At 43.0% G+C, this 26,807-nt stretch overlaps 1 protein-coding gene across 2 annotated transcripts in view; it reads right to left on the minus strand.

Moving 5' to 3' along the window:
• XRN1 (5'-3' exoribonuclease 1) overlaps nt 1-26,807 on the minus strand; it is a 211,961-nt gene that overhangs the window by 115,111 nt on the left and 70,043 nt on the right. For both annotated transcript variants that reach the window (XM_030215929.1, XM_030215928.1), the window contains exons 14-18: nt 26,614-26,770; nt 25,474-25,593; nt 9,358-9,527; nt 6,843-6,963; nt 2,761-2,859 (exon numbers count right to left, since the gene is read on the minus strand). In XM_030215929.1, the coding sequence (XP_030071789.1) occupies nt 2,761-2,859; nt 6,843-6,963; nt 9,358-9,527; nt 25,474-25,593; nt 26,614-26,770 (667 nt within the window). The remainder of the gene's footprint in view (nt 1-2,760; nt 2,860-6,842; nt 6,964-9,357; nt 9,528-25,473; nt 25,594-26,613; nt 26,771-26,807) is intronic.

Consider the following 26,807-nt stretch of genomic DNA (forward strand, 5'->3'; position numbering starts at 1 on the left):
AATAAAGCAAGATAAACTCCCAAATAATATTTATTCTGAAAAAATCCCACAATAATTAAATTACAGGAACAAACCAGGAACATTCCAAAAACAAGCGCTGGAAGATACAGGCTCTGGTGGAGGAGGACATAGTAACACAGTAACATAGTAGATGACGGCAGATAAAGACCTGTGCGGTCCATCCAGTGTGCCCAAAATAGGACAGTGTTTTGCATTGCTGCATCATCAGGACACAGCAATTTGATCTGCCCTGGGGGCTGGTATAGATTTTCCACTTTAGCTCTGCTGTTTCAAAATTCTCTACTGATTCAGAAGGTGTTTATCTCACTCCTGATGACAGAGCAATGCGAAACACTATCCTGTGTTTAGTGAAGAAACAAGCAGAGGACAGTTCTCAGCCTTGTGCTGGGTGAAGCAGAGTTAATCAGCTTGATGAATGGACATTTTTGTTTTGTATCTGTGGTGATGAGATTTGAACTTGGGGTTCTAAGGGACTACTTGAGCCCCAAAGGACTACTTGAAATCATTTAGTTATCAATGCGCTGGGCTTTGTTTGGAGAGGAATGATTTAACTTCATTTGTAAGAGGAAAGAATTACTACTACTAATCATTTTTATAGCGCTACTAGATGTATGCAGTGCTGTACACATTATATACAGGTACTTTTCTCTGTCCCTAGGGGCTCACAATCTTTTTTTTTCTTTCTCATTTTAAATGCCAGTTTACAGCACATTATCTGTCAGTAGTATGCACTAAAATATTTAATTGGCAAATAGCACACACGCACAAAAAAAAAAATAAAGAAGGTCTTTGGATTAGAGAATGATGCAGGGACAAAGTCTGTCCCTGTACCCATGAGCTCTATCCTCATCCCTGCAAATTCTGTCCCCGTCCACATAAGCTCTGTCAGATCCCATCCGCACAAGCCTCGAACAGTTCTGATTTTATATAACATTTATTAAATTATAAAAAGAAACAATATTCTGTACAACCGTAGTTTTATAAATCACAACAATACAGAACATGGATCAACAAGATCTCTGTCTCCCCTCACAAATATCCCCTCCACTATCAGGAAGACTGAACAAGCTAAATTACTACAGAATCCTACATAGAAAATTCATGCTAACATAATACCTTAGTCGCACACACACACAGAACTCATACTTACAGTCGTACAAGTAGGAAACACAATCTATTCTTAAAATCAGTCCCAGGAAGTAAAAACAAATAATTCAATAAAAAGCAGGCAAATTCACATCACACTTTTCCCCACAAAATGTGATAGAATGATTTAAATAAGCATCCATATGCCATTTTGAAACTCTGTCTCTTATCCTTCTCTGTGGTTCCTAAAGTTAAATTGCTTGACTACAGAGTCAGGATCACAAAGATGATGCTAACTCAACCATTTCTGTCAATTATAGTTGTGAATTTCTTTCCAATAAAAGCTAATGGAGGTTTCCTGGCTCCTGCTTTTTCAAAAGCAGGACTAGGTTTTCCTAAAGGAAGATCGTGCTTTAGTATTAAACAAGTCTAGAGTTGAATGGCAAATCAAGTTCTGTAATTTATTGTCTAAGGTGTCCATGTAATAAAATTTACGTGGGCCAGACATCTAGGATGTTAGCAACAGGTTTAAGGGAACATAAAAGCACAATCCAAACAAATAGAATAGGTTTGCCATTAGCTAAACACTGTAATGAATTTCAACATTCTTTTGAACAGTTACGATGTGTAGTAATTCAATCTGTCCATCGGAACAAAAGAGGGGGTGATTATCAAAGAATATTGCTTCAACAAGAACAGAAGTGGATGTTTAAACTTCATACTTGGGATCCGATTTGTCTAAACCACAGAGTTGAGTGGAGTCACTTCTACTAAACCCTCTGATTTGTCATTCGATCTCAGTGCGTCTGATGTCTTAAAAGCTATATATTAGCTGCCGCTAGCCGGCAGTTAGTCGATAGAAGAGCGTGGAGAAGGAGTGCTGACCTTTCTTTCAGTATGTTTGAGATTGGTTTTGTTTGAAGATGTTTTTTAGTACAGTTGAGATTACTTGTTTTTTCCTCTTTCTCCAGAATGTGAAATTGAAGCCCTGAAGCAGCCGTGCGAAACGCTGGCCACCGTCGGCTTAACACATTGATAATAGAAAGTAGAGAGGGAAACAGCTAGTGCTGGGCAGACTTCTACGGTCTGTGCCCTGAAAATGGCAGATACACAAAAAGTAGCACATATGAGTTTATCTTGTTGGGCAGACTGGATGGAATGTGCAGGTCTTTTTCTGTCGTCATTTACTATGTTACTATAAGCAACTTCAGATGCTCTATAGTGGCAGCAGAACTTAACTGCTTTCTTAAAAAGAAATCAGTCTCACACACAGCACCAGCAAGAGACACAACAGCTCTCCAGCCTACCTGCTGCTCCTCATGCTGGTTAGGATGAAGACGGAATTGAGAGGGAAACTAAGCAGGGTTGGAAGGGGCAGTGAAAGATAAGGATTTTACCTCTCCTACATCCGGCTCTGCAAAAACTCAGGTGCAGCACTTACGTATTTGGTTTATGTACCTGTGAGCTAATTCCTATCCATGTCAGCATTGCCACAGATGGCTAAAAACCAAATACATAAGCTTGTCTGACATCCTACAGTGTGCTAAAAATAAGGAATGTGCTACTTTGCTAACAAGTAAGTGATCAAAGCAGCTGTGACAGCAAAAGTATTTGCATTCCTGTCTAAATCAACATATTAAGTTCAACACTCACATGCTCATCTGAATCCTCATCAACTGTGATTTCCAACATCATGTTCTCTCCACGACTGCTCTGTTGAAATACCTGAACCCCAGCTTTTTTCTGATAGAACTAGAAGAAAAAGACAAAAGATTATGGGCAACTTGTCTGTTGTCATATTATTGCTATGTCCTTGTTGCTGGACTTCCAGCTAAATTTATACATACGTTTTAATGGCTTCAAAAGTATAGCAGTGAGGGCTGTACTGGGGATACTGCCAGTGCTTGATTCCCTATGCTTGCTTCTGGTTATTTTAAGAATTATGTTTAAGGGTTTGACATTAACTGTATGTTGGTTGAGGGAAGAAGGCCTGCTTTATTCAGAGTCATAAACTGGAAAACAATGGACTGTAAACTGAGATCCTCTCAAGAGGCACTTCTAAAGGTGCTCTCTCCTTAATAACTCAATTGAACACGCTCCACATCTACAGCTCCAATTTTATGAAAGAGCATTCCTTGTCAATTTAGGCTGAAGCTAAACCTTTCGGTTTTCATAAAAATATAAACACATTCCTGATCTATCTAGCTAATGAATAGTTAGGGTCATTTGCAAAGCTGAGGGCATATAGGTTAAGGGGCTACTTTTAAAAGCCATTTATACGCATGAAACAGAGTTTGATGTACAACAATGACATTTTCTGAACTGTCTGGACTGTATGTTGGTATATACAGGTTTAAACAAATTGAGTAGAAATGTTCCCAGAGGTGGGGTTATGTTATGGATTGTCTTACAACATTCGTTGTTTGAATATAATACATGAATGGTGAAAGAAGATAATTTTGCTATTCGTTGGAACTGATTGGCACATTAGAAGAATTTCACCAGGATAAAGATAAGTGCATATGAATTATGTAGGTACTCTTTAGTGATACTAATACTTTATCCTTGGTGAGAGGACTATATGATACAAGCTTCTTTGGTTAGGATATCATTTATAGGATGTGGAACAATGAATGTGCTATGATGGTTCCATGGATGGTTTTCATGATTTTTTGGTGATTACTTTGAACTGATCACATTATTCTGCAGGAAGCAAAACACTCCTTGGAATCACTGTGGATTGAAATTCCATGTGCAAAGGGGAAAAGGATAGGGATAGGAGTGTACTACCGTCCGCCTGGCCAGGACGAACAGACGGATGCGGAAATGTTAAAGGAAATCAGGGACGCAAACAAACTGGGCAACACAATAATAATGGGGGATTTCAATTACCCGCATATAGACTGGGGTAATGTAACATCTGTACACGCAAGGGACATAAGATTTCTTGATGAAATCAAGGACAGCTTCATGGAACAGCTAGTTCAGGAGCCGACAAGAGAAGGAAAAATACTAGACTTAGTCCTTAGTGGTGCTCATGATCTAGTGCAGGGGGTAACGATACGAGGGCCGCTTGATAACAGTGATCATAATATGATCGGTTTTGATATTGGCATTGAAGGAAGTGAAACTAGGAAATCAAGTACGCTAGCGTTTAACTATAGAAAAGGTGATTACGACAAAATGAGAAAAATGGTGAAAAAAAGACTGAAAGGAGCAGCTCGCAGAGTAAAAAACTTGCATCAGGCGTGGATGCTGTTTAAAAACACCATCCTGGAGGTTCAGGACAAATATATTCCACGTATTAGGAAAAAGGGAAAAAAGACTAAACGTCAGCCGGCGTGGCTAAACAGTAAGATAAAGGAAATCATTAGAGCCAAAAAACAATCCTTCAGAAAGTGGAGAAGAGAACCAACTGAAAGTAACAAGATAGATCATAAGGAATGCCAAGCCAAATGCAAAGCGGAGATAAGGAGGGCAAAAAAGGACTTTGAGAAGAAATTAGCGTTGGAAGCAAAAATACATAGTAAAAACTTTTTTAGATACATTAAAAGCAGGAAACCGGCCAAAGAGTCGGTTGGGCCGCTGGACGAAAATGGTGTTAAAGGGGCGATCAAGGAGGACAAAGCCGTAGCGGAGAAATTAAATGAATTCTTTGCTTCGGTCTTCACCGAGGAGGATTTGGGGGGGACACCGGTGCCGGAAAGAATATTTGAAGCGGGGGAGTCGGAGAAACTAAACAAATTCTCTGTAACCTTGGAGGATGTAATGGGTCAGTTCAGCAAGCTGAAGAGTAGTAAATCACCGGGACCTGATGGTATTCATCCCAGAGTATTAATAGAACTAAAAAATGAACTTGCGGAGCTACTGTTAGAAATATGCAATCTGTCCCTAAAATCGAGTGTAATACCGGAAGACTGGAGGGTAGCCAATGTTACTCCGATTTTTAAGAAAGGTTCCAGAGGAGATCCGGGAAATTATAGACCGGTGAGTCTGACGTCGGTGCTGGGCAAGATGATGGAGGCTATTATTCTACATTATTTTACTTATTTATTTTCATCAATATGTTAAAGAATGACAATACCAAGATTATTTGAGGGTTATGCTTATGTGCTTACTTTATAAAATATGTTTGCATTTGTGCATTCTAAATAGCAAGTGTAAATTTGTGTGTCCTTTCTATGGCATAATGATCAAAAGGAAACGTATGCACATACTTCCTGTTTGAAAACTGGTGTAATTTATGAAAGTACTTGCTGCAGAAGTTAAACAGCCTGATATAAAAGTATTCTCCCAGTGACTAAGGAAGAGCTTGGTGTTCTAGTGACATGCTGGAGCATATCTTTGATTTCTTTCTTTTACCTTATTATTATAGATGCTTTTAATAGTAAGGGTAGGAATCACTCAAACAGTTTTGCTTTAAAAAGTACCTGCACAAAAAAAAGGCACATTTGTGTGGGTAGTTTTGCTTGGTGATAAGCAAAGCAAAGAGATTGGAGCAGTTCTGCTTTATCGCATCAAACCCTACAGATGAAAAAACTACTCCTGGGTTTTGCCTAACCATAGGTAATTTACCTAGCTCAATAATTTATTTCCTACAAGCATGCACATTTTTCAGTTTGTTGTTACTAGATTCAGATAACCTTATTGGAATGTGACCAAGGTTTAGGTATTCTGCTCATATACAACTTTTGTACAGGAATATGCGGAAGTCCAGCTTGTTCTGTATTTAGTTCAGATGAAAAAGCCCCCCAACAGCAGCTGTATTGTTCCTCTAGGGCACTTTACAGTGTTTGGATTGCTTATTTTTCACTGGCAGTGTTGTTGTTCTTTGGGTTCTGGGTGTTAATGTTGGTTTGGTAGTGAAGGTTTCCTATATATGTGTTGAGTGCAGTTTTTCCAGATTTTGTTGTTATTTTACAAAGCGTCTAAATTCAATTTAGACATGTGGAGACTAAGGACCTAATATCTGAAATTATTTAAATGGCCAGGAGAGGCTTGTGGCCATTTAAATCGCTTGACCAGGGCTAACAGGACATTTTCTGTGGTGCTTAACCAGATGATGCCGCTGAAAAGGCCCAATTTGCGCCCAAGTAGAAATCAGCTATTCTGAGGCCAATCGGGGGTGGAGTCGGCCCTTAGCCACTAAGAGTTGATTTTCAACATTTAACCGGTTATAATTAAGATAGGGCTACAGTCCTATTTATGTGGTTCACCACATAAGTATCACACTTTTTGCTGCCTCCATATACCCAGAAATTCAATATTGAAGCCTCGACATGGCCTGGCACTGAATTTCCAGCACTAACGCTGACCACTGTCAGCTGAATATAAGGCCCCAAATCTATGGCAGAGCACCTCTGTGAAGAAGTACAAACAAGAGGCTACATTAGAAAGGCAGCGTAGGCACCCATGTGGCTCTGTAAATGAGGCTCCTACAATAACCCTCAGTAGTGCACAAATACTGCAAAGGAAGAAATGTATATGCATACACGTACATAAAATGCACGTGTACATATCAAATCTGCCCCAGCTTTACCCAAACTAAGCCACCAGGAACGCCTATGGTGCTACCTTGGCTTGTACCTAATGTTTACATGTATATGCCCACGTGCAATTTTATAAGAACCTACTTCCATGTATAAAACATGCTTTACACACAGAAAAAAAGCTTTATAAATACACCCCCTAAACAACTAGGGTTGAAAACCCCTCAAGTTTATCAAGTAAAGTACCTTGTGTTTGATGTGATGTAAAGTAGGGAACCCACAAAAATATAATGAACTTTTATCAACTTTTGTTATTTTATTCTCCGTTATATCGACAATCCAAGCATCCAACGAGACTGGTTTATAACTAGGAAGAAATGAAAAGAAGAATCCAGTTAATTCAGTCTCTTATTTACATGACTTAAAGTACTATGCTGAGAGCAAAAACCATCAACAATCCATATAAAACAAAAACAAAACTGAACAGATACCTGAAAATAAAACAGCATATATTAAATTCAAGCCCAACTGCCGTACCTTTAGACAGGCATAGCAATGGACAGCATTTATGTGAGGTGAAAGTAATGAAGAACATATGATAGCATCTGCAGTTGCAAAATCATCTGTGCATATCCTGGGTACATATCTGCCAATCTCACTGAACGGTTTTTATCAAAGCAGTATTAGAATTAAATTACAGAAATTGTCTCTTGAGTCTTCTGAAAATCCCTTAAAAATATCTGGATAGGAATACCATAGACATTCCTGTTTTAACTTCCTTCTAGTTAGAATCATGTAAACACTGTTGTGTTAGTGCTTGGTGTCCATAAATTGTGAAGTTTAAATTATTTGATATCATGAGTGCATATGATATGACTAGGGATATCAGTGCCATCAACAAATAATCCTTTTGGGAGTTATCTGTGGCGCTTTGCTTGGGACACTTGCTGTTCCTGCATTTATCATCTTGCAGAGGAGAAGGACACTCTCGACATCAGGGAGTCCTGAGCCCATTCCATCTGGCACTGAGTAAACTGACTGCTGACGTCACCGGGGGTCCTCTGATTTCCTGCATAAATTACTGGTATCACTTGTGGCACGCGGCTGCAGGACATGGCCAAAGGGGCGTGCCCTAAGGTGCACATCTTGCCCCATGGGAGCCCCTTGGAGCACAGAGGAGTACTGAGGAGCTTAAGGTGTTTGGCATATGTCTTATTGTTTTGACTAATGGGGAAGTGGAAAACAAAATTAATTGGCCTGATGGACAAGCATGTAGCTTCCATGGTGCCAACTGACCAGGTGTCGGTACTGGCTCTATCCCCTTTGGGGGCATCCTTGAGTTCTCCTGAGCGTACCCCTCCCCTTACTCCTTTATCTTCCTGCTTGGTCAGTTATTTCTCAGAGACCTTTTCTCAGGATGTTGTAGGAAAGTTGAGTAATGTAGATTCTAATATTCAGGTTTTGGATAATCGTTTAATGGCTGCGGAGATTCAGGTTTCTTCTTTCCAGGATTCCTCTATCTCAGTAGTAAAAGATTTGTATAATATACATTTAAAATTGGAAGTGATGGAAAATGCAGGTAGGATTAGAAACCTTTGTTTACTGAATTTCCCATGCATTTATTTACTATCTCCAGAAATTCTTCTGAGGAAATACCTCAGAGAAATTCTTAGATTAGCTACTCCTGATTCAATGCCTTTTGTTATTATTTATCTGATAAGAAAACGGTTCAAACTGATCAACAGCAGCAGGCAGACCAATCAGTTCCATCTGAAGTGGACCTAACTGCTTTTTTGGAACATACACAAGATAAAGGGGTCCTCTTACTAAGATGCGCTGAAAAATGGCTTGCGGTAGTGTAGGCACTGGTTTTGGGCACACGCCAATCCATTTTTAAGCGCCTGAAAAAAACCCGCCTTTTTAAAATTTTTTCTGAAAATGGACGTGCAGCAAAATCAAAATTGCCGCATGTCCATTTTTGGTCTGCGACCTTATCACCAGCCATTGACCTAGCGGTAAAGACTCCTGCGGTAACCGGGCGGTAATGACCTACGTGCGTAAAATGCCACTTTGCGGGCGTCCAATATGTGCGTCCGAAAATAAAAATTATTTTTCGGAAGCGTGTACTGGATGCGCGCCAAAAATGAAATTACCGCAAGAGCCAGGCGATAACTCCATTTTGGCACACGTAGACACTTACACGGCTTAGTAAAAGGGCCCCACAGTTACTACCAGGTCCACTCCCTTGGTAACTCTTTGTCATGAGTCAGATAAATCCTCAATGTTAAAGTAGTATTTTCAGAAAAAGAGGTGATTTTTTTTTTTTCCTGGATCTAGACTTTACATTTTTCCTAATGTCTCTCAGTCCACATAACTTAGGCATAAAGCCTTTTTGGCCTTGAAGGCTGCTTTGGAATTGGATTTGGTACTTTGTAATGGATAATACCGTGAATGTTAGTTTAATACTAATCATTTTCTTCTTGATTTAATTTCTTTAATTGGTTGGTAATTAACTCCCCTAGATGTGGGCTAGTTAGGTTTTTGTTTGCTTGATGCCATTTTCCTTAACATGTTCTATTTAATGGATATTTGTTTATTAAAAGTAAAGAAAAAAAAAACAACAAATAATCCTTTTGCATTTAGCAGCACAGAAAATGAACATGACCTAGATAAAGGAGCACACTGAATACTAGACCTGGATACTATTAAAATGCACAAAGATTTTTTTTTTTAATTATATATTGATCCATGCAAGAACTACCTTGTGTGGCACCTAGTGATAGATGAGAATTTCTCTGGCCATGGTGAACGGTAGATAAACTCTGCTTTTGTGTCATACCAGTACTTCAAGCATTCACTATGCCTGTTCCTGTGCTTTTCATCTTCAGTTAGACATTTGTTGCAGGGTTTCATCGCTTCAAGAAGTCGTTTCTGTGAGGCAGGAATAGCAGGTGAAAATACCATCATTTAACAGTCTCTTCATTAGGTTTTATATGTTAGGATTCAGCAGAAGGTCAAGTGTAATAGAACTTCCCTTGAAAGAACAGAATTTGCTTAAAACCCAAAATAGCAGTGATCTAACTTCACAGCATGTCAGATTTATGTGGTGGTGTAGGGGAAACAAATGACTGCTTTTATGTTAATCTTCTCCCGAGAGATATCCTTCTTACCAATACAAACTAGATTCCACAGTTCGTAGTCTCAGAAGCAGACAGTAGAAAGGACCTGGCCACATTGCTTTCTAACCAGAGTTTGAACACCATGGGGCTCATTTTCAAAAGAGAAAAACATCCAAAAAGTGGCATAAATCTGCATTTAGAGGTTGTTCTCACAAAAACGTCCAAATTGGTATTTTTGAAACCAATTTTTAGACGTTTTTCTATGAAGTCCGTCAGAAGTACGTTCAAATCACAAGGGGTCATGTCAGGGGCATTTTAAGGCAAGGATCTGGGCGTTCCTAACACTTGCATGTTTTTCTGCCATAATGGAACAAAACAAAAACAGAAGAACAAAAGACCCTCGCACAGGTCAAAGCAAGCAGGCAAACACAGTGAAGGTGACATCAAAGATGATGGAAAAACAAAACGTCCAACGGACTCAGGGAGTTCACATCAGAAGTTTTGTTCAAAGTAATCAATGGACTCAGCATGAATCATGTTTTGGCCACAAAGGCTTGCCTCAGGAGTCCCTGTGGTGTGTAAGTATCTAACTCCTCAGCGCTCTATAACGTCTGAAAACAATGCGCCTATTCACAGATGTGACAACACAGGAGTGCTGACTTCCAAAGTTGCAACAAATGCACACATGCATTTCTTGCGACTTTGGAAGTGAGTGCTATGTTGACACATCTGTGATTAGGTGCATTGTTTTCAGACGTTATAGAGCGCTGAGGAGTTAGATACTTACACACCACAGGGACTCCTGAGGCAGGTCCTTGTGGCCGAAACATGATTCATGTTGAGTCCTTTGCATACTTTGAATAAAACTTCTGATGTGAACTCCCTGAGTCTGTTGGACGTTTTGTTTTTCCATCATCTTTGGTGTCACAAAACAAAAACATCCATGGCTATAAGTTGGACGTTTTGGTCTAGACCTGTTTTATTAACGAATAAGCCACACAAAATTGCTCTAAATGACTAGATGACCACTGAAAGAATACAGGAATGACACCCCCTTACTCCTTCAGTGGTTACTGACCCCATCCCACCCCGCAAAGGAGTGAATGAAACAGTACATACCAGCCTCTATGAAAGCTTCAGATGTTATGGCCAGTCCTATTAGAGCAGCAAGCAGGTTCCTGGAATAGCCTAGTGGTCGGTGATCCGGGACTATAATCAACTCTATTACACTTGTGGTGGAAAGTTTCAGCCCCCAAACTTACTGTACACACATATAGGTGATACCTGCAGCCATAAGGGCTAACCATACAATTTAAGGGGGTAATGGTGAGATGTATACCTAGGACCTTTTATGTGAAGTTCACTGCAGTGCCCCCTAGGATGCCCCACTGCTCTGCTTGGATACCTGTGTAGTCAGTCTATTAAGAAAGCTGGCTCTTCCTATGTCCCAATGGCTTGATTTTGTGCGCTTTTCATTTGGACGTGTTTTTTTTGGGAAAATGTTCCAAAAAGATAGATGTACAAAGCATAACAACATCTAGGAAATGGTCATTTTCAAAGAAAAAGGATAGACCTTTTTCTGGTTTGAAAATTGTCATTTTCTGTACTTGATTTTTGGACATTTTCAGCAAAATGTCCAAAGTCGGATTTAGATGTCATATCAAAAACGCCCCTCCACGTTGCATATATATCATCATCCAATTCAACCATAATTTTACAAAGTAATACCAAATAAAGAACATATCCAAAGGTCCATCAAACAGCATCCTGCTTCCAACAGTGGCCAAGCCAGGTCATAAGTGTTGGTCAGAATTCCATAATAGATCCAGTCCTTGTTGCTTACAACCAGGGATAAGCAATAGCTAATCCAAATCTGTCTGATTAATGGTTTATGGACTTTTCCGAAAAGAAGGGGGTGGACCTGTGGTTCTAATGAAGGACACTTAAAAGATAGAGTAAAATGATAAAGATTCATTGTAGTCTGTGTTTTGGCGCCACAATAAAAAACACCAAAGTGAGGCTTGGCTTGTGCTTTGCTTGCACCTCACTTTGGTGCTTTTTGATGCAGTATTATTAGTTTACTGAACATTGTGCTCAGCAGTTTTGGACTCATAACATTCATCGAAATTGTTTCGAGTACTGATGCATGTGCACTGTGGTGCTGAAACGCAGACTGCATAGTCTTTGTCATTTCACTGTATCTTTTAATAAATATCATTCGTTGGAACCACTGGTCCACAACTTTCTTTTTGATTGTGTTTGGATTTTACCTTTTTGAGGGGGTTGCTTTCTTTTTCCTTTGGATTTTATGGATTTTTTTCTCCAGGGACTTAGCTGCATTTTAAAAGGGTTTTCACATATTAACAGTTTCTACCACATCTGATGGTAAATTCCACTGCTTAATTGTTCTCTGAATAAAATTATACGTCCTTCAATTTTAAAAGTGCTAACTATTAGCTTCATGGAGTGTGTGAAGAAACAGTGTGTTTTAAGCCTGTAAAATGTATTGGATATTTTCCTGTCTTAATTAATTCCTGAAGTGTGTTTCTTCCAGTGGCCAGCAGGTTGTGCATGTTATGTTGCTTCAGTTAACACAGATAAAGGAAATGCCTGTAGTGATGTAACCATCTTTTTTTGAATGTTGTTGTTCTGGGCTCCGATTGACTTGGAGCTTGAAATTACCCAGTAATACTGGCTTTTGCTCCAGTCTTAGCCAGGAACAAAAAAAAGAGAGCAAGATCTCTTTGCAGAGGCTTAGTAAACAAAGAGTTATATGTCCTGATCTTCCCAGGTACTTTTCAGAAAGTAAACAAATGTTTAGTTAAGTTTTCTAGTTACTTGTTACTGTTTGCACTTTTTCTGTCCACTATTTAATATTTTTTATGAGAATAAACATAATCATTTGTTCGCCCTGCTTGTCTGGACTGATAAAGAATCCTGGTGATGTGTGTGTTGGGTCTGTGAGTGCTTTCTGGGAACTGTGGGACCATTGGGAGTGTGACCCCAGTAATCTAGAAATCACGGGGGATAATTTGAGAGCGGGAGACTCACCCAGAGGCAGTTGTGACCCAGTCAGTGGGAGAAGGGTGCTAGTGTAGACCACAAGTGGCAGGTACAGGCGGACCTGAGCTGTGCTGGGTATAGACCCTCTAAGTGGCCGCAGGGTAACCCCAGGCGGGTGGCTAGCTGTTTTGTGACAGAGTATCTGCAAGTCTTAGTACTACTTGAAAGGATAAACAACCCTTTCCTATTTAAACTTGGGTATACATATACCATGTAAATGAGTTTATCTTGTTGGGCAGACTGGATGGACCATACAGGTCTTTATCTGCTGTCATTTACTATTTTTAATATTTTACCCATTCCATTACATTCAGGATCTTATAGATACTAACCTCTTTAGCCTTTTTCTATAGTAGAACTGTTCCATCCTCTCTATATTTTTTGTCATCCTTCATTGAACCTTTCTAGTTCTGCTATATTGTTTCTGAGGTAAGATGACCAGAACTGCATACAATACTCAAGGTCTGGTTGCACCATTGATTAATATAGAGACATTATATTCTCTGTTTTATTGTTTCTTAATAATTTCTAATATATATTTCCTTTTTTAACCATCATAGCACAAGAATTTAAAATGTATTATCCCCGATGGGGCAAATATTCAAATGTTATGTGTTCACCAGCATTATCTGGATGGCAGTCCTAGCTACAGGATCACTTCCTGCAAAACAGAGGTGATGCTCCTCTTCAAGGTGATTTTCCTCCTTCAAGGCAGCACAGGGAATGCTCTACCATGCCCCTGGATGTCTCTTCTATATACAGTATTTCCGTCTACCTCAGCTCCTCAATGTTTGCTATTCTAGCCTTCATAAATCAGACTCATTCTCCAAGAGCCAGGAGCTCTTTGTTTTGAGTGTACACATATAACCTCTGACCAACTCATATGGCATTTCATGCAAAAGATTGGATAGCTCCCATCTCATTAATGAACTGTTATCTTCATCTTAATATTGTTATTTTTTTTAAGTTGTTGAGGGAGTAAGGATGCTTACACTAAAATAATGTCCTTCAAGTTTATTTGGTGCATTTCATGTCATTTTGTAATGAAGCTACAATTAATCTATTCATAAGCCAATCTACTAATTGAACTATTATGGAAAATTTCCTGCTTATCCCTTACTTGAGTAAATACCTGTAGATCAAAGAACCTGCTTGTGGTGAGTGGAACCAACCAAAACACAGACTTTAATTTTAAACCCCTTTCTGGCTTCTAAACACACAGAATTATTGTTTATAACTTGACAACATACTTCATCAGTCAAAGCTTGAAGTGACTCACAAAAAAAGCATAAAATCATAATAATAAAACTAGACACTCTATCCATCTTTTCCCTTTAAGCCTCCCCCCTGCCAAATACAACCCATTCACCACCACATAGGGTACACTCCCCAACTTTCTTGAGCACATCTAATCCTCAAACAGATGAAAAGATGCAGCTGAACAGCCAACCCTTAACCCTACAATGAAATGCTAAGGAGAAATTATGTCTTACCTGACAATTTTTTTTCCCCATTAGTGCTTCACATTGTTCCAGAACATGTGGACAGTTGTGCCACTGACCAGAAGGTGGAGACAGAGAACACAAAAACACATTGTGTGGACCCACAGCGCTTCAGTATAACCAAGCAGAGTGAGAAGGAATCAACTCAACAACCCTGAATCAGAAACATCAAATGACAACTATTTACATACTCCTCCAACAAGGGTATGCAGAGAACTCTGAATATTGAGGAGAACCCAAACAACAGGAATAACCCAACCATTATAGAGGAGAAATTAAAAAAAAAAAAAAATCAAGGGCGGGCTTCTGTAATAGTGTGACGCACTAATAAAAAAAAAAAATTACACTTGCTACTTCACACTATTCCAGAACTTTTGGGATGTTCAAAAGGAATCTCCTACATAGGGCAAGAATCTGGTGCCACCGTCTGCAGCACTGCAGTTTCGAAAACTGCTGCAGAGTGAGCCACTACATCCTTTGATAATGCTTAGCAAAGGTCTGCAGTGAAGCCCAGGTCGCTGTCCTACAAATGTCAGCTGGGGAGACCAGCTGAGCTTCCACACACGAGGCTACGATATGCCTCGTAGAATGTGCCTGTATGGCCAAAGGTGATTGTTTCCCTACCAAAACATATGCTGAACAAATGGTCTCCTTCAACCATTGAGCAACTGTGGGTTTCTATGCCTCTAAGCCTCTCCTTTCTGTACCAAAGAGGAAAATCTGTCTGACTTTCTAAACTCACTGATGACCTCCAAATATCTGAAAAGCACCCATCTCACATCCAAGGACTTGCTCCCCAGAGTCCTCTCTATGAAAGGAAGGAAGTTCCACTGACTGGTTCATGTGAAACGCCAATATGACAGGACAAGGCATCAGGGAAATGTCAACTTCCATAAACTGAAAAAAAAAGGCTCTTGGCAAAAAACACCTGGAGTTCTGAAATACAGCATGCCAAAGCAATTACCACAAAAAACACAGTTTTCAAGGTAAGGTCCTTCAGTTTGCCTTCTTAAGAGGCTCAAACGGAGATCCTCCGAGGGATCACAAGACCAGGCTGAGGTTCCATTCGGGACAAAAGGGGCGGAGTCCATTTTAAGAACCTCACCACATCCAGGTAAGCTGCCAATGAAGAATGCTGAATATGGCCTCTGAAGCATGCTAACGATGCCACCTAAACCTTTAGGGAACCCAGTGCCAACCCCGAGTGGAAAAAAAAGACAGAATCCGAGCCACTGAAAAAGAGAGGGAGGAAATTTCTACACTCATAATAATGCTCAAAGGTTCTCCATACTCTGGTATATGTCACAGACATTAATTGCTTGCTTCCTAGCTTGTAAAAGAGTAGAGATAACCGAATTTGAAAAACCCTTGTGTTGTCAATGCGCCCTCTTAACGGCCAAGCTGTAAGACCAAAGAGGGATGGATCCTCCATCAGTATCGGGCCCTGCTTCAGCAAGCCCCGATCCTGAGGGAGCTCCAGCATTTTCCATCCAGAAGCTGGATCAAATCTGCATACCAGTCTTCTTGGCCAATCTGGAGCCACAATAATGACTGGCCCTAGGTGAAGGGTGACCCTCCTGAGAAGTTGCCTCACTATCGGCCAAGAAAGGAAAACATACAGAAGCCTGTCACGTGCCAGTGGCAGAAGTTATGTGTCAAGAACCTGTGCACAAAACTCCTTGAGATGGCTCAACAACCTGAGCATCTTGCAGTTTCCCTCAGTGGCCATCAAATTCAGAAATGGAAGTCCCCAGCGTGCAACAATTTGCTGAAACACCTCATCTGACAACTCCCACTCGCTTGGGTCTAAGGAGTTTCTTCTGAGGAAATACGCTTGCACATTCAACTCACCCTCAATGTGTGCTACTGACAGACTGAGAAGATTCTTTTCTGCGCAGCGCATCAGCTGGGCGGATTCCACCACCAACTGGTGACTTCTAGCCCCCCCTCTATGCTGACAGAAGTGACTGCTGTCCAAGAACACTCTGACTTGGGCAGATGTCAGGAAGTGCACAAAGGCCTGCAGAGCAAGTCAGATCGCACTGATTCCCAGAAAATTTATTGACCACTTTGTCTCCGCAGGGACCAGAGACCTTGTGCTACATAACTCTGATAATGCACCCCCAACCAGAAAGGATGACATCTTGTCACCAATTCCCAGTGCATTACTGGCAACAAGACTCCCTCGCTGAGCTTGCGCTCTGACATCCACCATCTCAAACTGCTTCTGGCCTCCAAGGACAATAGCAGGTAAACATCATAATCCTGGGAGACAGGCTACCAATGTGAAAGAAGCGACCTCTGAAGCAAAGGGACCGCTTCCGTTGCTGCTGTCATGGAGCTGAGGCCCCAAATCCTCCCTCGGGGAAAGTGCAGGAACTGTCACTGCACAGCCTTTTCTCTGTGGCTGTGTTTGCAAAATGGTCGTTGTTCCTGCACTCTGCTGGGGAGAGGCGACCCTGACTACTCTGTTTAGGAGGGACCTGGTGTGGGAGAGCCTCACACACAGTGCCCTCACCCAGGATGTTGGCCATAGACTGAGTCTTCCCCAGCTTACAAGCAGCACATCACCCTGAAAAAGGGTGCTGCACGCCACAGCCAGAGCACCGCTTAACTGCCTCCATGGGTGTAGTCATCACAATGCGATGATGGACCAGGTGGCTGTCCCCCATACAACGCAACTGACAGTGCTGAAACGTAAGAACAGTGTTAGACATATCCCCACTGACCGGCTCATCTCTGCCACCGAAGAATGTGCACCGTGCTCAATCTGCAGAGCTGCAGGGATCCTTCTAGGTAACTGCGCCTGACTGAACACTTCCTAGGCAATTCTCAACTTCCTCCACAGAGTTCCCCTCCCCCCAATGGTGCTAAGTTCAACGTTGCCTGTAGAAGGGGGAGGGGAAGCGGGGCAAAGGAACAGCGACCTGGCACCACCAGGTATGAGCCCTTAGCTACTGAAGCACCCACAGTGCTCAACTGGAAGTCAGTTCACCACACGGACCAGAAGCAACCCCTCACAGAATCTGTGCCAGATATGACCATCCACCTGCCAGAGATAGAGAATAATGAAGAACTTCAGGTCCACACAGGGCTTAGAAAACACAGAAAGAAGCTGTGACCTATATCTTCACCTGCTGCTTGATGGCACAACTACTCACAAGTTCTGGAATAGTGTGAAGCATCATTATGGGGTTTTTTTCCTTGCCATGGCTCCATAGAGTTAATTTTCATAAATAAGGCTCCATGAAGACAAAAACACACTTCTATATACACTAAAGTCTAACCTTATCCAGCACCAAAAGCAGCAACTACTGCAGGAAGGGAACTTTTTGGCATGTAATAGAATAGCTTTTTGACTACGTATCTTCACCATTCTCCACTGAAGGCTTTAAAAACAAACAAAAAATAGCGGTTAGTGTATCTGGGTTAACAGCAGTTAGCATATCTGGGTTTAAAAAAGGTTTGGACAAGCTCCTGCAGGAAAAGTCCATAGTCTTCTATAGAGACAGACATGGGGAAGCTACTGCTTAACCTGGGATTGGTAGCATAGAATGTTGCCACTATTTGGGTTTCTGCCATGTACTTGTGACCTGGCTTGGCCACTGTTGGAAACAGGATACAGGGCTAGATGGACCATTGGTCTGTCCCAGTATGGATACTCTTATGTTCAAAGCAACTTAAATTTGATTCCATTCTCCATAGACAACCAATGCAAGAATCTCAGTAAGGGCATCACAAGGTGTTACAGCCCTTAACAGACTCTTATGGAGCAATTAGACCTTACCTGCTAATTTGCTTTCCTTTAATCCCTCCGGACCGGCCCAGGATTGGACTGATGGGTTGTGCACGCCTACCAGCAGGTGGAGACTGAGAAAAAAACTCTGACTCTAGCGAGCCAATAGGAGCCCTGGTCATGTGACCCTAGCCTCAGTATTTTCATAACAAAGCAGAAAGAACAAACAGTCTGTGCCTCAAGGAATTCAAGCAGCCAGCGAGCACTAGTAAGTACGTGCTCTTATTATAATGGCTCACCGAGTACCCTAACCAGAGCATCGGTATGGCCAGATTATCCTGGCTCACCACGTACTCTAACCAGAGCAGCGGTATGGCCTTATCACAATGGCTCACCGAAAACCTTAACCAGAGAATCGGTATGGCCTTATCACAGTGGCTCACCGAATACCCTAACCAGAGCATCGGTATGGCCCAATCATTGTGGCTCACCACGTACTCTAACCAGAGCAGCGGTATGGCCTGCATAGAAAATGCATCATATTTTTTTTTTTTTTTTTTTTTTTCTTTTTAAACTTGCAAACAAAACAGCTCTGCAACCAACAATTGAACATAGAAACTTAGACAGAAATATAGAACACGGGAGGGGCCTGGGCCGGTCCGGAGGGATTAAAGGAAAGCAAATTAGCAGGTAAGGTCTAATTGCTCCTTCCTTAGCATCCCTCCGGACCGGCCCAGGATTGGACTGATGGGACGTAACAAAGCAGTAGTCCTACGGGAGGGACCCCAGCAGACCCGCTGAAATCACTCGCGACGCAAAAATCGCCTCCTGCCGACACTGCACATCAAGCCTGTAATGCTTAGAAAACGAATGGAGAGAGGACCAAGTTGCTGCCTTACAAATCTCCGCTGGTGGAACCAATGAACACTCGGCCCAGGACGCCGCTTCCCTCTAGTTGAATGAGCTTTAACAGAGTTCGGGACAGCTTTACCTGCCAAAAGGTAGGCTGACCCTATCATCTCCTTGATCCACCTAGATAATGTGGGCTTAGAAGCCGCCAGCCCCTTACGGTGACCGGCCAACAGTAGAAAAAGACGGTCCGTGCGTCGAAAATCTTCCGTAACTGCGAGATACCGCTTAAGCACTCTTTTAACATCCAGAGTATGTAACTGTCGCTGTTCCTGCGTCCCTGAGGCCGATCCCAAAACAGGAAGAAACACTGACTGGGACAGATGAAAACGGGATACCACTTTAGGCAAAAAGGAGGGAACCGGATGAATAACCACACGCTCCTTGGAAAACTGCAGAAAAGGAGATCTGCATGAAAAAGCTTGCAACTCTGAGACTCTCCGAGCCGATGCAATAGCCACCAAAAACACTGTCTTAAGCGTTAGATCCTTCAAAGAACATGCTTGCAAAGGTTCAAAAGGTGGTTTCGTGAGAGTCGAAAGAACCAGATTAAGATCCCAAGATGGAAAGACTGATCTTACCGGAGGACGAAGAAGGCTGACTCCCTTTAAAAAACGAGCCACTTCCGGAAGACAGGAGAAAGATTTACCTCGAATCCGACCTCTAAAGCAGGAAAGAGCTGCCGCTTGCACCTTAAGAGAAGAAAGAGACAGCCCTTTATCCAACCCTCGCTGTAGAAAATCCAACATCTGAGGCACAGATGCTCGAAACGGAAGGATGTCAGCCTCTGCACACCAGGCCTCAAAAATTCTCCAAGTACGAATATAGTTTAGCGAAGTGGAACGTCGACGAGACCTAAGCATGGTGGAAATCACCGGTCCTGAAAAACCCCGTTTAGCTAAACGGGCTCGTTCAAGAGCCAAGCCGTAAGACAAAATCGACCCGGATCTGGATGTGGAACTGGTCCTTGAACCAGCAAAGTCCTGTGAACTGGGAGCTGAAGAGGAGGCGCCACCAATAGCCGCTGTAGATCCGCGTACCAAGGACGCCGCGGCCAATCCGGTGCTACCAAAATTACCGGTCTTCCGTGATCTTCGATCATCTGTAGGAGACGGCCTATTAGCGGCCACGGAGGGAACGCGTAAAGAAGGTCGGAGGGCCACTGTTGCAAGAGAGCGTCTACCCCTGCCGCTCTTACCTCCTTTCGACGACTGAAGAAACGAGGGACTTTCGTGTTGAGATTGGATGCAAACAGATCTAGAACTGGAGTGCCCCAGCGCTCCACTATCAACCGAAACGCCTGATCGCTGAGCGACCACTCCCCGGGATCGAGAGTGTGGCGACTGAGAAAGTCGGCTTGAACGTTTTCCACTCCGGCCACATGCGATGCTGAAATGGCCGAGAGGTGTATCTCCGCCCAGGCGAGGAGACTCTCCGCCTCCCGACACAATAGACGACATTTCGTTCCCCCCTGACGGTTGACATAGGCCACTGCCGAGGCATTGTCCGACAGAACTCTGACCGCTTTGCCTATTAGTAGAGGCCTGAAGTGCTGCAGGGCCAACCGGATCGCTCTGGTCTCCAACAAATTGATTGATTGAACTGCTTCCAGTTGAGACCAAAGACCCTGGGCCCACTGCCCCAGGCAATGCGCTCCCCAGCCTCGGAGACTGGCATCTGTTGTTAACGGTATCCAGCGAGGAGATTCCAAAGGCATGCCTACTGTGAGATTCTTCATCCGCAGCCACCAAAACAGCGAGCTGTGCTCTCTGTTGCGGAGAGGCAGACGCTTCCATAGTGACTCCCTCTGAGCGGACCAACGCGATAGAAGAGACCACTGAAGAGGCCTCATATGGAGTCTGGCCCAGGGTACTACTTCTATGGTGGCTGCCATGGATCCGAGAATCTGAAGATAATCTCGAGCACACGGACGCTGCTGTTGAAGAAAGGCCCGAATCTGAGACTGCAGTTTTAGAATCCTGGCTTGCGGTAGAAACACTCGGCCTTGTGTCGTGTCGAACGTGACGCCCAAATACTCCAGAGATTGAGAAGGAACCAACCGACTCTTTGACACATTTACTACCCAACCTAGAGACTGCAAGAACTGCATCACTCGTTCTGTGACACGACAACTCTCGTGATAAGACTTTGCTCTGATTAACCAGTCGTCTAGATATGGATGAACCAGAATCCCTTCCTTCCGGAGGGCCGCAGCCACCACGACCATAACTTTGGTGAAAGTGCGGGGAGCCGTCGCCAAACCGAAGGGCAGAGCACGAAACTGGTAATGCTGCCCTAGAATTGCAAAGCGCAAGAACTTGTGGTGAGCCGGACGAATGGGAATATGCAAATAAGCCTCTGTGAGATCCAAGGCTGTCAAATACTCTCCCTGGCGCACTGCGACTATGACTGATCGCAGGGTCTCCATCCGAAAACTTGTGACTCTGAGAGCGCGATTGACCGGCTTGAGGTCCAAGATAGGGCGAAAAGAGTCTTCCTTCTTGGGAACTACAAAATAAATGGAATACCGGCCTTGCCTGTACTCGGAAGGAGGGACTGGACAGATAGCGTGAAGATCTAACAGCCTCTGTAGAGTCTCCCGAACCGCCCTCACCTTGAGAGGAGAACGACAGGGAGACTCCAGAAAGGCGTCTGCAATAGGCCTTGCGAACTCTAAGGCATAACCGTCTCGTATAACTTCCAAGACCCACTGATCTGAAGTTATGTGGGCCCACCTCTGATAGAACTGAGAAAGACGAGCTCCGACAGGCACCAGAGGAGAGGCCCTCGCCCCTTCATTGGGAAGGACGGGTCTGTGATCTAAAACCTGGAGAGGAGAAACTCGCTCCTCTGCGAGTACCCCGAAAGGACTGTGTCCTATTGTAGAACCGAGATTTATGAGGTTGAAAACCCCGACCAGTCTGAAATCTACGGAAACCTCTACCTGGACCTCTACCAGAGAAGGAACCTCGACCGGACAGGCGGGGTCTATCTTGCGGCAATCGAGGAACTTTAGCATCTCCTAAGGAATTAACCAACTTATCCAATTCTTCCCCAAACAAAAAGGACCCCTTAAATGGAAACTTGCTCAATTTGGATTTGGAGGCCGCATCCGCCGACCAACCTTTCAACCACAGCGACCGGCGAGCAGCGACTCCCAACGCCAAAGACTTAGAAGATGCTCGCAACAAATCATATAAGGCATCCGCCAGAAATGCCGCTCCCGTTTCAATCCTAGCCACCTCTAGATCAATAGCTTGAAGATCATCCGAAGTCCTGTCCAGAACTCTCTCTGCCCACCTAAAACAGGCCCTAGCCACTAAGGACCCACAAATGGCAGCCTGTACTGCCAAGGAAGAGACATCAAAACTATTCTTGAGCAGAGAATCCAGGCGTCTGTCCTGAACATCCCTAAGAGCTGTTCCGCCATCTACGGGGACTGTATTCCGCTTATTCACCGCCGACACCACGGCATCCACGACCGGCACCTTAAGCAAAGACTTATCCACTTCAGGAACCGGATAGAGACGAGACATAGATCTGGACTGCCGGAAAACCGCATCTGGGGACTCCCATTGCGCTTTAATAACATCCCAAATATCCTGGTGCATAGGAAAAGTCTTGGTAGCAGACCTAGAGCCTTTAATCAAGAAATCGACCTTACGGACTGCCGAAGCTGGCTGTAAATCTTCAAAGTTCAAAGTAGAAGACACCATAGAAATTAGCTCCTGCAAATCATCCTTATGGAAAACTCTGGCTACAGCAGGATCTTCTCCCTGAGCAAAAGAAGTAGCCTCAGGATCTGGAGAAGAAGATTCCTCCCAGATATGTTCCGCCAGATCTTCCTCTTCTTCTAAGAAGGGCATTTCCTGCTCATGAACTGACTCCAAATGCTCCCGCCAATCTCCCTCCCTAGATCTCTTAGAGGGAGGGGGAGCAGCCATACTCAAAGGCCCTGGCTCAGCTGAAGAATCCCCTTTCTGCAGCAAAAAAGCCTGATACATCTGGAGCACAAACTCAGGAGGAAACCCCCCTGCCTGAGTAGGCCCAGCCTGCATCAGTGCTCCTGCAGAAAAAACATCCAACGGAGGTACCGAAAGCCCTGCAGGCTGCGAGGGAGAAGGAGAGGGCGAATTCAAAATGGCCGCCGTTCGCGCCAAAACCGGCGTTCCGGAGTCCGGGGGCGCGCCTGACCCTTCTGCAACCACGGGATCAGAGCGCGCCGGTGAAGAGACCGAACCAGCTGACTGAACCGCTGCCGGCAAAACCGGACCCGACGCTCCCGCTAGCGCTGTACAATACTTACAAGCGCCTGAAGATGAAACACCCCGACGCTGACAAACGGAGCAGCGCTTAAATTTTTCCGACATCGCTGACGCGCGCGTGCACGCGCGTGCGCGCGCGTACCCAATTCGCGCCGAAACTGTACTTTTTTTTTTTTTTTTTTTAAACAGCACTTCAATTAACAACACGAATCCCCCGAAAACAAATAGAAAAGGGAGCCAGGCCAGGCAAAGAAAAAACTGTGCTCTTTATGGTTCCCTGCTGTGGAAACGCTAATCAGCCACACCACACACACTTGACAGTAACAGAGCTGCCTGCTCGTTTAATCAAGGGGACTGAAGAGATCTGTGGCAGAGAGACCAATTTAGCCTCTTTTTACTTCTGGCTGCCTCTCCCCAAAGGTAAAATCCCCTTGCTAATCAAAGGGCTACCCTTCCCTTTGAAATTGAATTAGATAATAAGGGAGGTGGGGAGGAACAAGGGGGGAGGGACCCGGGACACCCGAGTTTTCACCCCTGAGGCTGAAAGTCAACCAAACTGAAAAGAACACCTAACAAGCCTCAAAGAATTCCTGTGGCACAGAATAAAGGCAGACTAAAGCCATCAATAAAGAAAAAGCTGAAAGACAATATAGAGAGACTAATGGGCTCACTCCTACCTGCTGGGAGACTGAGAAATACTGAGGCTAGGGTCACATGACCAGGGCTCCTATTGGCTCGCTAGAGTCAGAGTTTTTTTCTCAGTCTCCACCTGCTGGTAGGCGTGCACAACCCATCAGTCCAATCCTGGGCCGGTCCGGAGGGATGCTAAGGAACCCCAATTTTAAAACACAATGTCACACCAAGCCAATTCGCACAAGTTCAGATTTACCACCAGCAGAAACAGTTCCTATCTCAGTATTCCTTCAGGATTATCTTTCAAGTAAACATAATTACAACCTCAGATTCAGAAAACTCTCTCTAATGTTTGTTAGTATTCATATTTTTATTTACTTTTTGTCTGGTAGTTTCCTCCTGCTCCTTTGGGCTTTTAGTTCAGTCAGAACTCAGGTGGACATCCAGCACCAATAAACTTTATTTACAACCGCCCAGATATTTTCCCTCTATTTTATATCTCTCTTACCTAAGTAATTACAGTGACAGTTTTAGAGCAAAGCCATGCACCAGGGCTCCTTCAGAATCCAAGTCTGGTAACTAGGTGGAGGAGTGGCCTAGTGGTTAGAGCACTGGTCTTGCAATCCAGAGGTGGCTGGTTCAAATCCCGCTGTTGCTCCTTGTGATCTTGGGCAAGTCACTTAACCCTCCATTGCCTCCGGTACAAACTTAGATTGTGAGCCCTCCTGGGACAGAGAAATATCCAGTGTACCTGAATGTAACTCACCTTGGGCTACTACTGAAAAAGGTGTGAGCAAAATCTAAATAAATAAATAAATAAATAGGTATGATAGTTTGTGTGATGATTTGGACTTCATCCCTCTCCACAGAGACTGTGAAAGCTATTTCTACAGATTATCAACCCTCACTTGCCCATGAACCAGTCTTAGCCTGTGGATCAAAGCCGGGGCCCTCTACATGGCATTGCACAGCACTGTCATTAAGCTACCATGTCAGCCCCAATATTCACAGTCATTACACTGTATTCGTTAGGTTGGAAATTTGAGTGATTGCTACATGTGAAAGTAAAGCACAAAAATCTAAAATGCTGATCAGGAAGATTTTTTAAAAACACCCCAAATAAAACAGTCTTAATATTTATGAATCATATTTATACAACACATGACTTCAATGGTGTAAAATTCAATATGCTACTCTAATGCCTTAATATTTAAAGAAGACATACATGTCATGCATCCAAGTCTCTTTCACAAATAGTACAGCATAAGGCAATGTCCACACAGTATTAACAGTGTAGCCATTTGGTTACTAAAAGAGCACTGTGGAATCTGACATATATCAAATTCCTAGTTTGGATTATCATTTCTGTCATGTGAAACAACTCAATTGGTTTTCAGTGGTAATGTCCATACAAGTGCTTCTGGAGGAGGATATGTAGTGCAACAGCATGTAATCCCCTTTCTCTTGTATTGTCTTACCTATGAACTAAAACTTCTAGGTGCAAGGATTTTCTCAATTTTTGACTAAACTAAAAAATAAGATGGAAGGCCAATAACCCAAAAAGGCATAACTAAAATTGGTCAAATGCAGGCATAGATATGGACCCGATTACTCATTTACAAAACAGTTTATTCAGTTCAAAGTCCTCACCTCATCGATAAATGGAATCAATACAACTGCTTCCCATTCCTGCTGCTTCCCATTTAAGTCTGTTTTGAAATCTAGTGGATAGTACTCCAGAATTGGAGAGTCTTCACTGGTCATCAAATGCTGAAAAGTGAAAAATAATGTAGAATTCAAGTCGGTGAGTTCCATTCAGTTTTTGGCTAACAACAATGTGTTAAAACTCTGATTGGTTTTGATGCATTTTGGTTATTATGATGCACTCTAACCTGAGAATTGCAGTTTAGTTTAGACAGAGTAGACTGTTTCCAACTGAATTATCTGAATATAAATTACAGGAACAGTTGCTTTAATAGGAAGATCTAGAAAAAAAAATACTTCTACAAATCTGTCACTTTAGCAAGCGCATTCACTTTTAAGATCTTCTCTTCAACATTTTGCTCTGTGCAGGATCTTTTTTCCAGCCCATAAATCTTTGCCAAAATATGTATGGGCTCTAGGATCTTACTGCAGACACTACTACTACTACTACTATTTAGCATTTCTATAGCGCTACAAGGTTAGTGAAACAAGACAGACTAAGAAAACAAGGAAAGATCAAAGAAACCAGAATCTCAGTCCAAAATCACTTGGCAGAATATCAAAGCATGCAAAATGGCAAAGAGCAAGATACCAACCCAGCCCTTTCTTTATATCCTTCTGCCCCCAACTACTACTTACACTAAGGGGCCCTTTTACAAAGGCGTAGTAGGGCCTACCACTGGTGTAGCGTGGGAACCCAGCAGTAGTTCCGAAGTTGGAGCATATAGTTTCCTGCGGTAGAAAATAATTTTCTATTTTCTACATTGAGGGGTATTCCTGGGGGTAATCGGCAGCAGGGCCACATTGCTGCATGCTGCCCTATTACCGTGGGGATAGCGCGTGAGCCCTTACCACCATCTAAATAGATGGTGGTAAGGGCTCAGGCAGTAAATAGCCACGCGTTAATTTTACTGCCTCTTTTTAAAAAAGGCCTTTTCCCCACAGCGGTAAAAAATGGCCCAGTATGCGCCAATTTCACATGCCAAAACTAGCGCAGGCCACTTTTTATAGCGACTTAGTAAAAGGGCCCCTAAGAGCATGTACTCCCATATTATTCATAAGGAAACAGCTGTTTGTAAAACATACCTGATAACATGCAGGCAACAGATCTTTGCTGGCTGCTGGAAGTACAGCAAGAAGCTGTTCAAATGGCATGAAAGGTTTTCCTAACTCAAACTGGACTTTGTGTGTGCTGATATTGTGAATATCTGACAGGTAAGGGGCATAATGATAGGGGTAGTACCTAAAAGGCAAAACAGGTATAGAAGGGGGGAAAACAT

Source organism: Microcaecilia unicolor, chromosome 10, assembly GCF_901765095.1.
Source record: "Microcaecilia unicolor chromosome 10, aMicUni1.1, whole genome shotgun sequence".
In the NCBI taxonomy this organism is placed as follows: domain Eukaryota; kingdom Metazoa; phylum Chordata; class Amphibia; order Gymnophiona; family Siphonopidae; genus Microcaecilia; species Microcaecilia unicolor.